This window comes from Choloepus didactylus, chromosome 3 (assembly GCF_015220235.1).
Source record: "Choloepus didactylus isolate mChoDid1 chromosome 3, mChoDid1.pri, whole genome shotgun sequence".
In the NCBI taxonomy this organism is placed as follows: Eukaryota; Metazoa; Chordata; class Mammalia; order Pilosa; family Megalonychidae; genus Choloepus; species Choloepus didactylus.
In genome coordinates this window covers 132,875,439-132,889,316 of record NC_051309.1, presented here as the reverse complement: position 1 = coordinate 132,889,316, position 13,878 = coordinate 132,875,439, and the positions used below count along the sequence as shown (strand labels likewise).

General features: G+C 35.9%; 1 protein-coding gene across 1 annotated transcript in view; it reads left to right on the top strand.

The window, feature by feature from the left end:
• The window catches only part of ANXA5 (annexin A5), a 37,873-nt gene extending 25,490 nt beyond the window's left edge, over positions 1-12,383 (top strand). The window contains exons 6-13 of the mRNA XM_037830571.1: positions 1,327-1,417; positions 3,954-4,033; positions 4,491-4,547; positions 7,668-7,761; positions 8,629-8,724; positions 10,252-10,310; positions 10,542-10,664; positions 11,863-12,383. Of these exons, the coding sequence (XP_037686499.1) occupies positions 1,327-1,417; positions 3,954-4,033; positions 4,491-4,547; positions 7,668-7,761; positions 8,629-8,724; positions 10,252-10,310; positions 10,542-10,664; positions 11,863-11,925 (663 nt within the window). The 3' untranslated portion in view covers positions 11,926-12,383. The remainder of the gene's footprint in view (positions 1-1,326; positions 1,418-3,953; positions 4,034-4,490; positions 4,548-7,667; positions 7,762-8,628; positions 8,725-10,251; positions 10,311-10,541; positions 10,665-11,862) is intronic.
• Positions 12,384-13,878: the final 1,495 nt, after the last annotated feature.

The window sequence follows — 13,878 nt, the reverse complement described above, 5'->3', positions numbered from 1 at the left end:
GATGTGTTTTAAAAATGTTACAAATTAGGAATTTTATTTTTTAAAAAAGAAACTTGCATGATTAGGGAACAGTGATATTGTTTATCATTTTAGGTTAACAAGTACAGCTTCAGGGAGAATTTTCCAGATAAATAAGGTTTTCTAATACCCTTTCCTTTCCTATTCTTCTAAACACTAGAAATTTAAATGCTAATACGAAATAGCTCATAAGCTTTCTATAATTTCAATTAATTGTAGCAAATAACTAAATTTGTACTCCCTAAACTGATGTTTGGAATATTGTATAAATATGACTTCACTGAATCATTTGTTTAGACTTACTGGGACAGGAAATAGCTCAACCCTTAACAATTAGATTTTGAAAGGGTAAATTGAGATTTAACAACAAGAAAGTAATTTAGCTCAGGGATTCTTACTTATGGAGTAGAGGGAAAACAAGAAATACCAAATTAGGAATCTTTGTGTACTTATTCTCTTCATTTTCCTACAATGGTTCTTTTGGAATAAAGAAAATCTTGAGGTTATTGAGAAAAGGACATTTTTGCAGAATACTTCTGAAGTGTCAGCGAAAGCTAATAGGCAGCTCTGAAAATCTGCCAGATTCTGGACCTAGGTTTTTTTAGTGCTTGATTTATAGTAAGGAAATGGAAATATAAAGAAAATAAGGTTTAAATATAACATTTTTCATTAAGTTCAGCTATATAGTTGTTCATATCTTCTAATTTAGCTGTATAGATATTACTTTCATAATTAGAAAAAGGAAAAACAACTAAAATTAGTTTTCAAAAATCCATAAAGGAAGTTCTAATTCCTTCTTGCTAATCCTGGAATGATGACGAAGCAGTGCGGTATTTATTGTTACCTTTGGTGTAAGATTTCTCTGTGGTTCCACTGAGAATTTAACTTGGGGGCAGTGATTTATGTTTTTGAGTTACAGACTTCTTAAGTGTCAATGCTCCTCCATGGAAATTTATGTAAAAATTTCAGCTTTACTGTTTCAGCCTTTTAACAAAAGCTATTTCATGTCTATTAGAATGTTTTACTTTTAAGACTATTTAGAATTAAAGTGATCATATTACAAATTTATATATATTATACACATGCAATAAACACTATTGTTAGACAAAAAGGAATAAAATTGTCTTTGGAAAGAAAAGTAATTTGAAATTTCTTTTTTCTATATTAGAACTCCTATAAAAGAAGACAGTGATATTTTGGATAATATTTATATAGTTATGCAATTTGAGTAACATCTATTCCAGGAAAATAACTTTCCTTTTAATCTTATTAACATGTTTTCTCTATTAAAAATGAATCTCCACACAGGGAGCTGGGACAAATGAGAAAGTCCTGACCGAAATTATTGCTTCCAGGACACCCGAAGAACTGACAGCCATAAAACAAGTTTATGAAGAAGGTAAATGTGTCAAGTTATGTCTTCCCTTCACTACCACCACCACTTCTTTCATTTTTCTAAGGTGTATCTGATACAGGACAGTATATATTGTTGAATGAATGAATGTATAAATAAATGAATGAATGAATGAATAAGCCATACTTCAACCTATTTTTCCCTTTCAGGAAGGAAAAAAACCTATAACTATTTTAGTAGTTTATAAGAAGCTGCTGATGAAGATGTAGTTTCCTTTTGTGTAAGATTTGCAATTAGTTTAGTGATATGCAGGTTGTCTCTCTTTTTTCATTAACTTTAAGGTATAAGTGATTTTTCTTCCTTTGAAAAAGTTCAGCTTTATGTTAATAGAAATGAAAAGTTCTAAGAGGCACTTTTTGAACCTGGGAAAAGAAACTTAAACCCTTTTCTAAATCAGAGGTGATAAAAACATTTGGTTAAATGTTTGTGTCTTAGCAATGGCAGTGCTTGAGCACTCTGCATTTTGATTTTTCTTTTAGCATGCTTTGCTTTTTGTGGAAAAAAAAAAAATCTGTATTTCAGTCTGAAGCATATCCCCTGAGTGGAATTAAGAAAATGAAATAAGAAGTATAGGTAAAAAGTTCTTCCTTTCTTATTAACCTTCCTGTAACAGACCCTTACCTGGTTGAGGAGGACCAGAGCATCCAAACTTCAGCTTAGTCAACAAACTACAAGGCTAGAGCCTTTAGCTAGAGAAATGGGTCTCTAACTTGGTGTTAGTTTGTTGACCTTAGAAATTACTTTGCTAACTCAGCAAGACAGAACAGTGTGACATTTATAGCAACTAACGAATTACTTTTCTGAAATACTGGATCTTTCTTTTTCTTGCTTCTCTTTTTATGGTCAGATAGGTCTCAACCACTAAGGCAGGGGGGAGACTTTGTCTCAACGGCAAGTGACCACCTTTGAGTGTTATTTGATGTAATATTCTAAGATCTCTTTCTGGGAGTATTAGACATTGTGCTGCTGGATGACAAATGGAGAACAGCATGGGTATAATAACTGGCCATGCTGCATCTTCCTCAGCCATGTTAGTGAATACTGGCTATGTGTTCAGCAGTGTCTTACTGTGATAAGATACACAAAAGATCTATCTAACGTAGCTCCTGTCCGCAAGTCATTTGCAGTCTGTTTAGGGGTAATGTGACTTAAAACAACTGCAACAGTTAATAGTAAAATTTAAATTAAAATCAAATACCAAAAATGTTCAGTGCTAGCAATTCGTTCAGAGTGGGGAGAGGTCATCATCACGCCTGTGGACGTTCAGGGAGATCTCATGGTACAGTCAGACACTGAACAGGGTTTCAAGAGTAGGTGGGTTTTAGGTGGGCGAAGAAGGCATTTCTGGTCAAGGTACCCATTATCTGCTCTGGCATGGGGACTGGACTGAGGACAACGAATTGAGGGTACAGAGAGAACCTGGCCATGGTGGAGGCTATGTGCAAGTCCATTGTGGGAGAGAAATTGAATAAGTGAGGTTAGGCTAGGTTACAGATGGTCTTGTATGATCAGATGAGGAGCTGGACTTGATTCAAAGGCTTTGTAAATTGTGAATGGGCAATGATGTGTTGGAAAAACAGTTGAGAGAGGAAGGAGATTTGAATCAAGAGGCTAGCTGGGCAGCTATTTGTGTGGAGAGGTAAGCTAGGCACTTTGTAATTGTGGCCCAACCTGGGCTGGTAGAAGGTGTGAAGATGATAAATCAGATAAATCAGAGAGAGGAGAATTATTTGATAGGTGTTGGAGTAAGGGAAGGAATCAAAGATTCCTACAAGGTTTCATATTTGGGTAACTGGTTGAAATAAACATGTTTGTTAACTCTTGGGCCTTTTAAAATAGAAGTTTCGGGCTTTTCAAGTTTGCCTGCTGTCAGGTAATGATGAAATATTTAAATGCCTTAGAGTATTCCCTCCTTTCCTTTGTTAGCAACTGTTTGAGAATTAGTGAGAAGGGCTTGCTGACTCTGGTAGATGGTGTTCTCCCCTTTCCTCTGGCCTGTATGTTGAAGAGCTGCAAGTAGAGGTGGAGAGGCATACTTTGAAACATCACTGGTGTCTCACAGAGTTAGCCTTATTTGCTGGAGAGGAAAAAGATCTAATCAGGAGAAGGAACAGAAAGGAGATGCAGAATGTTAGAGGATGATTGACATTTGGAAACTAATTATGTAAAATATTTGCAGGGAGCAAAACAGTTTAAAATTATAATTGATTGTATCTAAGAGGCTTTCAGTATCATCATGTGTCTACGGATTGATAACTGCTTTGGCTGAGAGCATTTTAAACTGGCTGAGTATGACTAGACTTCAGTCTAGTAATTTTGGGAGACTATAATTCATTTTCGTCCAACCACCCACTTAAAGCTTTTGCCTTCAATCTTTAGAGCATGCAGAGACTGAGTAGAGAGCTTATGTAAATCAAATACAATATTTCTTCCTTTATGTGCCTTCTATTTAATTAGTGGGGGAAGGTATTTTTTTCTAGTGAACAGAGCTATAAATAAGTATGAAATTATTCCCTTGCAGAATATGGCTCAAGCCTGGAAGATGACGTGGTAGGGGATACTTCGGGGTATTACCAGAGGATGTTGGTGGTTCTCCTTCAGGTATTGGGTTGAGACTATTTATAGTTTGCTTTAAAAATCTGAAGCTGGAGTGACCTGAATCTAGTTAAGTAAAGCTCACTTTTTAGTGATGTCTAATGCTTGCTGATTCTTACTGCAATCTGTTACAGTTCTGTCTGTAAGATGCCTATTATGATTGTGTTTGTTTCAGAATACCTGACCTAAACTCTTAGTAAGCTAACTCACAGGTGTTTTGTTTTTTTTTTTGATAGCACTGCCGTCTTTTATCTATAGAATTTAAAATCTAGAGGGTCAGATTGGTTTTGGGAAGCACCATGTGAGAGTATGAAGTAGCGTGGAATTGATACTATTTTTGAAAAATACTGCATATTATTCCTAACAGAAAAAGCTTTAGTGCATAACCATCAGTTTGAACCAGTTTGTTTTCTGAATGAAAGTGGTCATATAATTCAATAATGTGACATATTATCTCCTATAGGCTAATAGAGACCGTGATGGTAGAATTGATGAAGCTCAGGTTGAACAAGATGCTCAGGTGGGTGAGGCCTAACCTGTGATGAATTTATTATGACATATAGATGAAAAAAGAATTGGTGGTAATGAAAAATCATAATGTATGTTGTAATAGCCTCTAAAAATAACCTTAATTATGGGTCCCTTACAAATTATACAACCCACATAAGTAGATTTCTCTCATTTTGATTTGACCAACAAATATTTTTTTTAGCCCAAAGCTGGACTGAAATAAAATAAATATTATTATAAATAGTGAGTTCCACCTAGACATGATACTTTTCTGTGATTTTGAAACACTCAAAAAATAGAGAATTTTATTAAAAAAAAAAAAATGTGTCATTGCTTCCACTGGCAGTGATGCAGAGGGTCTCTTCCCAGGAGAGGATAAAGAAGAAAGAATTAAGTATTTTAGCAGTAAATGGTGTTTTATTATATGATAGATGACAAATTATTTTAGAATTAGGAAATTCCTTAGCATTTCATTTAATAGAATTCTAAATGGGATTGAATTTTCGTTAGCTTCTTTCCAGTGACTCTCAAATGAAATTTGCACAAGTGGCTTTTAAATCCCAATATGGTCTCAGTCTCGTTTATAAAGTAATTAAACGTAGGGAATAAATGTTGGGAAATTTGTAACATGAGGGTTGTTTGAAAACTGAAAATTGGTAGTAAAGGAATACTTGGATTCTAGGTGTCCCATGTCATAGCCCTGTCTCTCTGATCATATATTTCAATTAAGAAAATACATAATTATTGATTGTTAATCATATACCATTGAAAAAGGAAGAGCCATATCCATTCTTCCAGTCTCCTGTTCTCTATGAAACAACCAAAGGGTGTGTGATCTGCCTTTGCTAATAGGAAAAATGAGAACATTATTATTCTTTTAGGTGGGCTGATTTTATAATGGCTTCAAAATGCTGTTGTCTCTTTCTCTAGTTGGAGAGAGAAAAAGGAAAATAAATTAAATACTGTTGAGGGCTCTCTGTGTGATATTTGACCCTTGCTTCACTGCCACCCTATAAAATACAAACCTATTATGTCATGTCCCTGTTTAAAACTTAAAAGCCCTTCAGCAGTTCCCATTGCCCTCAGAATAAAGTCCAAGCCCCTGAAAGTGGTTTATAAGCCCCTTCATCATCTGTGCCTTGCTAACTTATGCCTCCAGCCTCTCTTTTACATGTTCTTTCTTTTTCCTCCCACACCCTGTACACTTGGCTAATTCTTCTACAAGAATCCATCCTCAGCATAGAGAGTTTTTCAGGTAGCCCTCCCTGACTTCCCAAGTGTGAGAATCAGATGCAGGGAAGTTTGTAGCACCCTGAGGTTCCTGTCACAGCCCTCGCCCCCTTTCAGCATAGCAGCCTGTCTACTTGACTGCCTTCCCCAAGGCACGCTGAGCTTTGTCGTTTCAATCTGCATCTTAAGCTCCTAGCAAGTAGTTGATGCTCAGGAAAGAACTGATAACTGAATTTGCACGTAACTCTAAAGTGGGGGGGGGGGATAGTTTCCTTTTTATAGATAAGGAAATTGAGGCACAAGGATTTGAAAAATAAGCCCTAACTCCCACTGAGTGAGTGGTGGAGCTGGGATTCATTCCTACCCGGTCTGTCTGGCTCCAAGCCCTTTCTGTTTCACTAAACAAAAGTCTCAGTGTTCTTGACTCTCTCACTTCCTCTGCCATACAAAAGGTTATTAAATATAGACTGGAAGCACAGATCCAGCTTACGTCGCCTTCTTGAGGGGGAAAAAGAGCAGCCCAGAAATCCGTTTTCTCAACTGTTAGGGGCTTTGCTCCATATTGAGATGACCTCTTACCAAATGTGAGATTGCTTACCAAATGTGAAATGTTTCTGGGCTTTGCTGGGAGGCAGTGCTGGTTCTCACATTCCTACTCTCAAGGGTAGGGGTTCTGTATGCTTCTTAACAGTCAAGGTCAAAGAAGCCAACTCCAGTATCTCAGATGACTGTGGTGAGCCTACATTAGAAAGCAGTGGGCAGATTTTCCAGCCCAGTCAATGATGGAATGAGAGCATTGCTGAAGTGTGAGGCTAATGAGTGGAAAACAGTACATTGTTTTTGTACCTCATTTTCATTGATTTCTGTCTGTAGCAGAGCTTCTAAAAATTTAATGTGTATACCAATTCCCTGGGGACCTTGTTATACTGCAGATTCTGATTCAGTATGTCTGAATCCTGGGACTTCACTTTGAGTGGCAGTGTGTTATTATGTATTAGGAAGAGGGTGCGACCATTCAGGGCCCTGAAAAGGGAAACTGTGCATCTGAAAACTGCCTTATAGGGTTACTTTAAAGTGTCTGTTGCATAGAATCCAGGTTTTCCCTAACCTTTCAGTACCTAGGAGCAACATAAGATGTGCTACCCTGTGTATTAGTATTTGATTCTTTAAAATGTATTAATATTATTAATTAATTAGACCTGGTGAAAATAATTATTCTTTCAGAATTATGAAAAGGAACACAAACATTTATACATTGTAGTAAGGGCGGTTAGACTGGTACCACTAATGGGAATTTAAGAATTTTATTGACAGTAAGCTGAGACAACTGAAGAGCCCTTTTATAAGCTTTTGAATTTTTTTTTTTCTCTACTGATACCTAGGACTTAGAGGATTTCTATTATTTCATAGGTTTGATGAGCTATAGTGAGTCATTCACTTGGGAACTGAACAAGATAATCCCCTTTACTTATCAACATTTCTTTTACTGTGTTAAAGCTGAATTTACATCCTCCCCTGCCAAATCCACTCCTTGTTTTATTCTTTCTGTGAAGAGAAAGTTGAACTCTGGGGAAAGGGAGTAAGGGAGAAAGGAATCAATGTTTATTGAGCAATTGCTATTAGTTACCTACACTGTTCAATGCATGATGTAAGTATATTGATCTTCATTTCCAACTCTATGTAAATAGGTACTGTTGTCGAGCCTACACATATTTCTTCCAAGAAAACTAAGAGATTATAGTAAAAAATAACCATTTCACCAATTATTCTCAGATAGTAGGATTAATGCTATACCTACTAGACATAAGTCTTAGAAATATATCCTCAGGATGTTAGTATTATCAATATTTTTTATTTTCTTATTTGTGTTTTTTTCCCTCTGTTTTTGAAATTTTCACAGACTTTATTTCAAGCTGGGGAACTTAAATGGGGGACAGATGAAGAAAAGTTTATCACCATCTTTGGAACACGAAGCACATCTCATTTGAGAAGGGGTGAGTGAAAAAATGTGTATGGAACATATATTTTGATTAATTTTGGAAGTACATGAACCACTATGCCAAAATACCTGTCACATAGCAGGCACTTAATGAATGAATTTTTATCTTTCTTTTGATGACCCTGAGAAATTTCGTAATTCTCTCTGTTACTCTTATAGTTTTTACAAAACTAGAAATCCTCAGTCTACCCTTTGCTGTCAGAGGTGAGAGAGCTCAGGCCTCTGAATTGTTACTCTCCTGGTAGCAAATCACTGGATAGTTAGTGTCTGAGTACAGGCATTTCCTCCTAGACAGTAGTATCCAAGCCCTCATCTCTGGATTTCCATCAGTACTTGGAGTATCAGTTGAGAATGAGTTAAGTGGTAAGTGACAGAAAACTCCTAATAGTAGCTGTAAAAATTGGGGTTTGTTTCTATAGGTAGGATTCTGTAGTTTGGCAGAACCTGGGCTTGTTCTTTTTTTTTCTGCTCACTGTCCTTATTTTCTGGTTTTCTTTCTTATGCTTGTTACCTCGTGGTCACAAGATGGCTGCCATAGTTGCAAACATATCAACCATTTTCATGGCAGGAAGGAAAGGAAGGGGTAAATTAGTCATATCTGTCACTTTTTATCAAGAAAGAGAAAGATTTCTTAGAAGCCCTTCCAGCAGATTTCCCTTTCTGTCTCATTGGATTTAACTAGTCAAGGGGGCAGGGAAATCAGTGAATGCATAGCACTCCTGATTCATTGTTTAGTGCTGTTTAGTGCAAGGAAGAAAGGGATATTTGTGTTGGGTAGGACATCACCTGGTCAGAAAAATATCCCCTTTCAGGAAAGGGTGATTTTGATGTGATTAAGAAGCAACCTTCATTTTTTTTCTAGTGTTTGACAAATACATGACTATATCTGGATTTCAAATTGAGGAGACCATTGATCGGGAGACTTCTGGTAATTTGGAGCAACTACTTCTTGCTGTCGGTAGGTAATTTTACAATATATATAACATTTAGGGTGATAAGAGCTAAAGTATTTTATTCCATTGAGGCAATAGCTAAAAATAACCACCTATTTCTTTATGAAAAAAAGAGCTCGACATGAAGCAAACTCCTAAATTTTCAATTAAAAAATCTGTTTTGATGTTGAAAATACATGATTATCTGGTTAGTTCATATAATCCAATGAAAATAATATCAGAACTTATGCAAATCATTTTTGAGCTGCATGAAAAATGTTACTGTTTCATTATGAACCTGGAATATTGTGGATAAATTTCTGATACATGAGGAATTTTACAGTTCTTTTGAATGCTATCTTAGCTTTGAGGCTAACTGAGATATTGGCATCTGGTTTAGAAAAAGAGTATCTTTGATCTAATGGATGATGTGACGATTTTCATATTAAATAATTGGAATTTTATTTCAACTGAGTATTCAGAATATCCTGGAAAAACTGGAGAATTGAGTTTGTACAGTTGATTGTAGTATTACATGCTCTCCAAATGCAGGGAGAATCTAGCTTGTGCGTTCCCAGTGGTCCTAGTTTTCATATGGGTCTGGGGTGAACCACTGTCGGCTGTTTGTTCAAAGTACTGGTGTTAGGCTAAACTTTTTGTGCTCTCTGTCTTCTGGAGAATAAGCTAAAGATGTGCATGAGCCAACACTAAAAGTAGCCTTTCATTTGAGTTCTTCTTACTTAATGAAATTTTGCTAGACAACTGTTGACAGCCCCTGCATAATTAGAATGCAAAATACAAATTATAACATTTTATTACTGGTGGCTGTTTTTCTTAAGCATTGGAAAAAGGGGAATAAGAAAACTTCCACAATTCAAGAATTGTTATTTTTGCATATTAAGGAACTTTTATATGATAGATTTTCTGAAGCTAAGACTGCTCTAAGCAGCCCTCACATACATTAGATGTCTACATGTTCAGAGAAGTTAACGTTTTCTGATATCAGGATGTTTCTATTGAAATGGCTAAGTCTTGTGATGCTCTATGCGTAGCATGGATTTTAAAGAGAGGGAGAAAGTAATTAGATTAAGATTACAGGAAGGAAAAAAGATTACAGGAAGATAATCCAAGATTTGTCAAAGATTATATGGAATAGTAATCTTATATTATTGATTAGAGGCTCATGGAATGAAATCCAAGATGTTTATATAATTTACTGGGGACCAAGAAGGTTGTGACATGACAGCAACTCAGGATGCCAAAACTACTGTGTAAAAAAGTGCTCAAAGAACAAAAGGGCATAGAAAAAACTTGGACCCTTTGCCCTACATGCCTTTCTGTGTAGAGCTCAGAACTCCAAGGAAAACTCAAGCCGGTAACTAAGAAAATACGTGGTGAGTGAGATCAGATCAGCTTGCAAATGAGCAGTGCCTTTGTCTGTGTTAACTTTTATCAAAGCAGAATTATAGGCATGTGGTATCTTTGGATTTTTAATTATTTAATCCTTTTCATATCAGAATAACATCTACCCATTGTATTGTTTATTTTCTTAGTGAAATCTATTCGAAGTATACCTGCCTACCTTGCAGAAACCCTCTATTATGCTATGAAGGTAAGTGGATACCTTAAATCTTCTATCTAATCAATCTTTCTAATTATCTCTTTCTCTGTCTCTGGTCATGTTTTAGATGACAGATTTGGGAGTTTCTTCTTTTTATTATTAAAACAGGTAGCTCAATTCTACTAAATTGCTTTACTTTATTGATTCACTCTAACTCGGGAGTTTTGATGCTATATTTGAAGTTTTAAAGCAATTTGCCTTTCTCTTTCTCTTTTTTTAAAGGGAGCTGGGACAGATGATCATACCCTCATCAGAGTCGTGGTTTCCAGGAGTGAGATTGATCTGTTTAACATTAGGAAGGAGTTCAGGAAGAATTTTGCCACCTCCCTTTATTCTATGATTAAGGTAGTAAAACGTTTCTTTGAATCATGTCTAAAAATCCAACGCAAACCGACATATCTCATGCAAGACATGATTGGAGAACATAGTTTTGGTGTTAAGTTCAAAATTTTAGTGTTATGAGTGTTAAATTTAAAATTTTAGTGTTATGATTAGAGGTATGTGTTAAAATGTTTGTGGTGTTTCCTGAAGTAGGGATGGTGGCTCCCAAGTGACTGCCGGGACAGTTTCTGAGGCTTTTGGTGAACTTGGAAGCATTATTTAGTAGTGATGACAGATGCTCAACACACCCAACTCCTTGCCCTTGATAATAATGTGTTTGTTCTTTCTTTTCTTTTATCAGTTCCAGCTGATAAAAGTCTTTATTAGTTATTAGTTTCTTCTTTCTTTCATATCACTTTTTTTTCTTTATTGTATATTGATATTTGCTCATGGTTCAAGAAAGAACTAACTAGGTCATATCTGGAGACAAGTAAAGAACCTAGGTATAAGTCATTTTTTCCCTTTTAAAAGCAGGGGACTCTGTGGCCTATAATTAAATTCAGTTTAAGGTATTTGGCTTTTTTTCTTTCTTTCTTTTTTCTTTTCTTTTCTTTTTTTTTTCTTTTTTTGTTATAAGGTAATGCAGGCCATGTGCAAAACAGAATTTCAGTTGAACAAGCTTTTAAACTTGTGTGTGTGGTGTGGCCGGGCTGACACAGAGTTTGCCCATGCACTCATAGCATGAAACATGAATTTATCATGCACGTCTGTCTGTGAGGCAAGTACACAAGTACAGGCACCACATGTCCTGCTCCTGAGACAAAGCCATTGCAGTCAGGCAGCCCCAGCATTGACTCCCTTAGTCAGAAATATACTATATGCTAGAAATTCAGAGTTTATTTAGGAGGCTTGATTTTAATAAGGTTGTAAAAGTGAGAGAAGGTCCATTTGCCCATTCTCTGTGTTACTAGAGTGAAGGACAGGCTGCACTGTCTTTGGGAGGACTCTGCCTTCAGCGGGTAAAGTTAGAAAGTTAAACATGAGTTGCATCGATAGGAAACTCCCTGTATAACATTCCTGATAAGAAAGTCATAACAGATTGCCCACTGGGGGAAAAAAGTCATATGAATGCAATTTGTTGCTAGTATTTCTTAGTTTTTTAAATTTCCTGTGACTTCTTTGACTCATGGAGGTTAACTAACTAAGTACACTGGGGTTTCAGAGTGATACCTCTGGTGACTATAAGAAAGCCCTCCTGCTGCTGTGTGGAGGAGAAGATGACTGAAGTGCCAGCTGCTGAGAGAACCCTGCTCCGTGCCTGCCACCACCGCCACTGCCACCTGCTTCAGCACACCTCACTGCACTTTCTGTATGTTAGTGCTTGACACGTTGCCTTATTCAGACAAGCATGCTAATGACCAAAACATACATGCCTTTTGATACTCAGTTGAGCTCTTTCTAACTCTTTGACTGTTAGAAAACTGAAGTGTACTTATGTTAATTACTAAGTCTAGAGTCTAGGTCATTTATATGTTCCTTAAAGAGGACAGACTGCTTTTAACTTTTTTATAAAACTTCATTTATATTAAGTTGATAACCATGTTACCTTAATTGTAATCTTACCCTTGAAATGATGAAATCCTGGAAGTGTTATTAGTCAAATGTGCTACTCAGTTAAACCTGCAAAATCATGGTTGTTGCAGTCAAAAGATTTGTGGAAAATAAACATTTCCTTTCCCCTGACTTGTGTGTATGTGTATGTTTGGAACATTTATTTACCAATGATACTATTTTTTTTCAGGCCATTCAGTTGACCATGGTATTAGTTGAGAACTAATTTACTGCTGTCTTTTTGGGAGATAAGCTTGAAATGCAACACCATAAACTGAATTTCTGTCTTCCAGAGTATGGAATGAGGAAAGGTTGAACGGTTTTGTGTTATTTGCAGCATGTTTATTTGGGTATCAGATAAGATGATGCGTATAGTGCTAGATACTTAGTAGAAAAGCTGATATTGTAACCTAACCTAAAAATTCAGAGTGTTTCCTTTCTCTTTCCTATTTTAAACTTGTTTTCCCTGTTTACCACCTGCCACCTTCTTTGAGATAAAAAGGCAAGCAATCTTTTTTAAAAAGGAGCAGTTTTTGTACTTCTTCTATTATTCACCTTTCCAGAGTCTTTGAATGGTGTGATTTTTTTTCCATTTTGTACTTACCTCTTCATATTCTTGCCTTTTATTTTAAAGCAAGGTGATTGCCATTAATAAGACATTATTAATAAAATGAATTATCCTCCTTTTGAAAACTTTTAAATAGTGATAATGTTCTTTCACAACTTTGGCTGCTCATCAGAATAACCAGTAATCTTAAAAATTGTGTGTATACATATGACACTGGATTTTTTCTGAAGTTCCATAGGCAGTTCTAATGCAGTCCAGGCAGAGAATCAATTGCCTATACTTTTTAAATGAAAGACCCTCCATGGTTGATTTTAGGAAGTTCTGTTTTTTGTTTTTTTTTTTTTTAAATAGCACCTGACTTTAACTATAAGCCCTAGATTGTGTATTTGTCATGCTTTAAAAGAAGAGAACTAATGAGTTTTAAAATCTGTTACATTTAACCAGTTTGTGACTCTGCCTAGCTCTTTCTCTGAATTTATTATGATACCAATAAAAACACCAACAAGTTTCTTTTTTTTTTTTGAACTGTACAAGCTGATTCTAAATTTCATGTGAGAAAAGAATTGCTAGTAAAACTCTGGAAAAGAGCAGTGGGGGAGCACTAATCATACACACATTTGAACAAACTATAAAGCCTCAATAATTAATAAAAACAGCATGGTGCTGGTGCATGAATAAACAGACAAATGGACAAAATAGCAAGTCTGGATATATAACCAAATACATTTGGAAATTTAGTATTGATTAATTTACTATGTAAAGATGGAGGGTTTTTTTTTTTTTTAAATAAATGGTATGGAAACAGTTGGGCAGCCATCAAGAAAAAGATAAGGTTAGATCCATACTGCATATCATGGATCAGAATAATCTTGAAATGAATTAAAGACTTAAACATAAAAATTAAATCATTCGGGTATTAGAAAATCATGTGGGAATTTCTCTATAACTGGGAAGCAGACACTGACATGGAGTTAGGATTGCAAAAGTTTCACTGAAAGGAAAGGCAGGAGGTGCAGATGGACAGGGGGACTCATGAGACTGCGATGCAGACTTGACCAA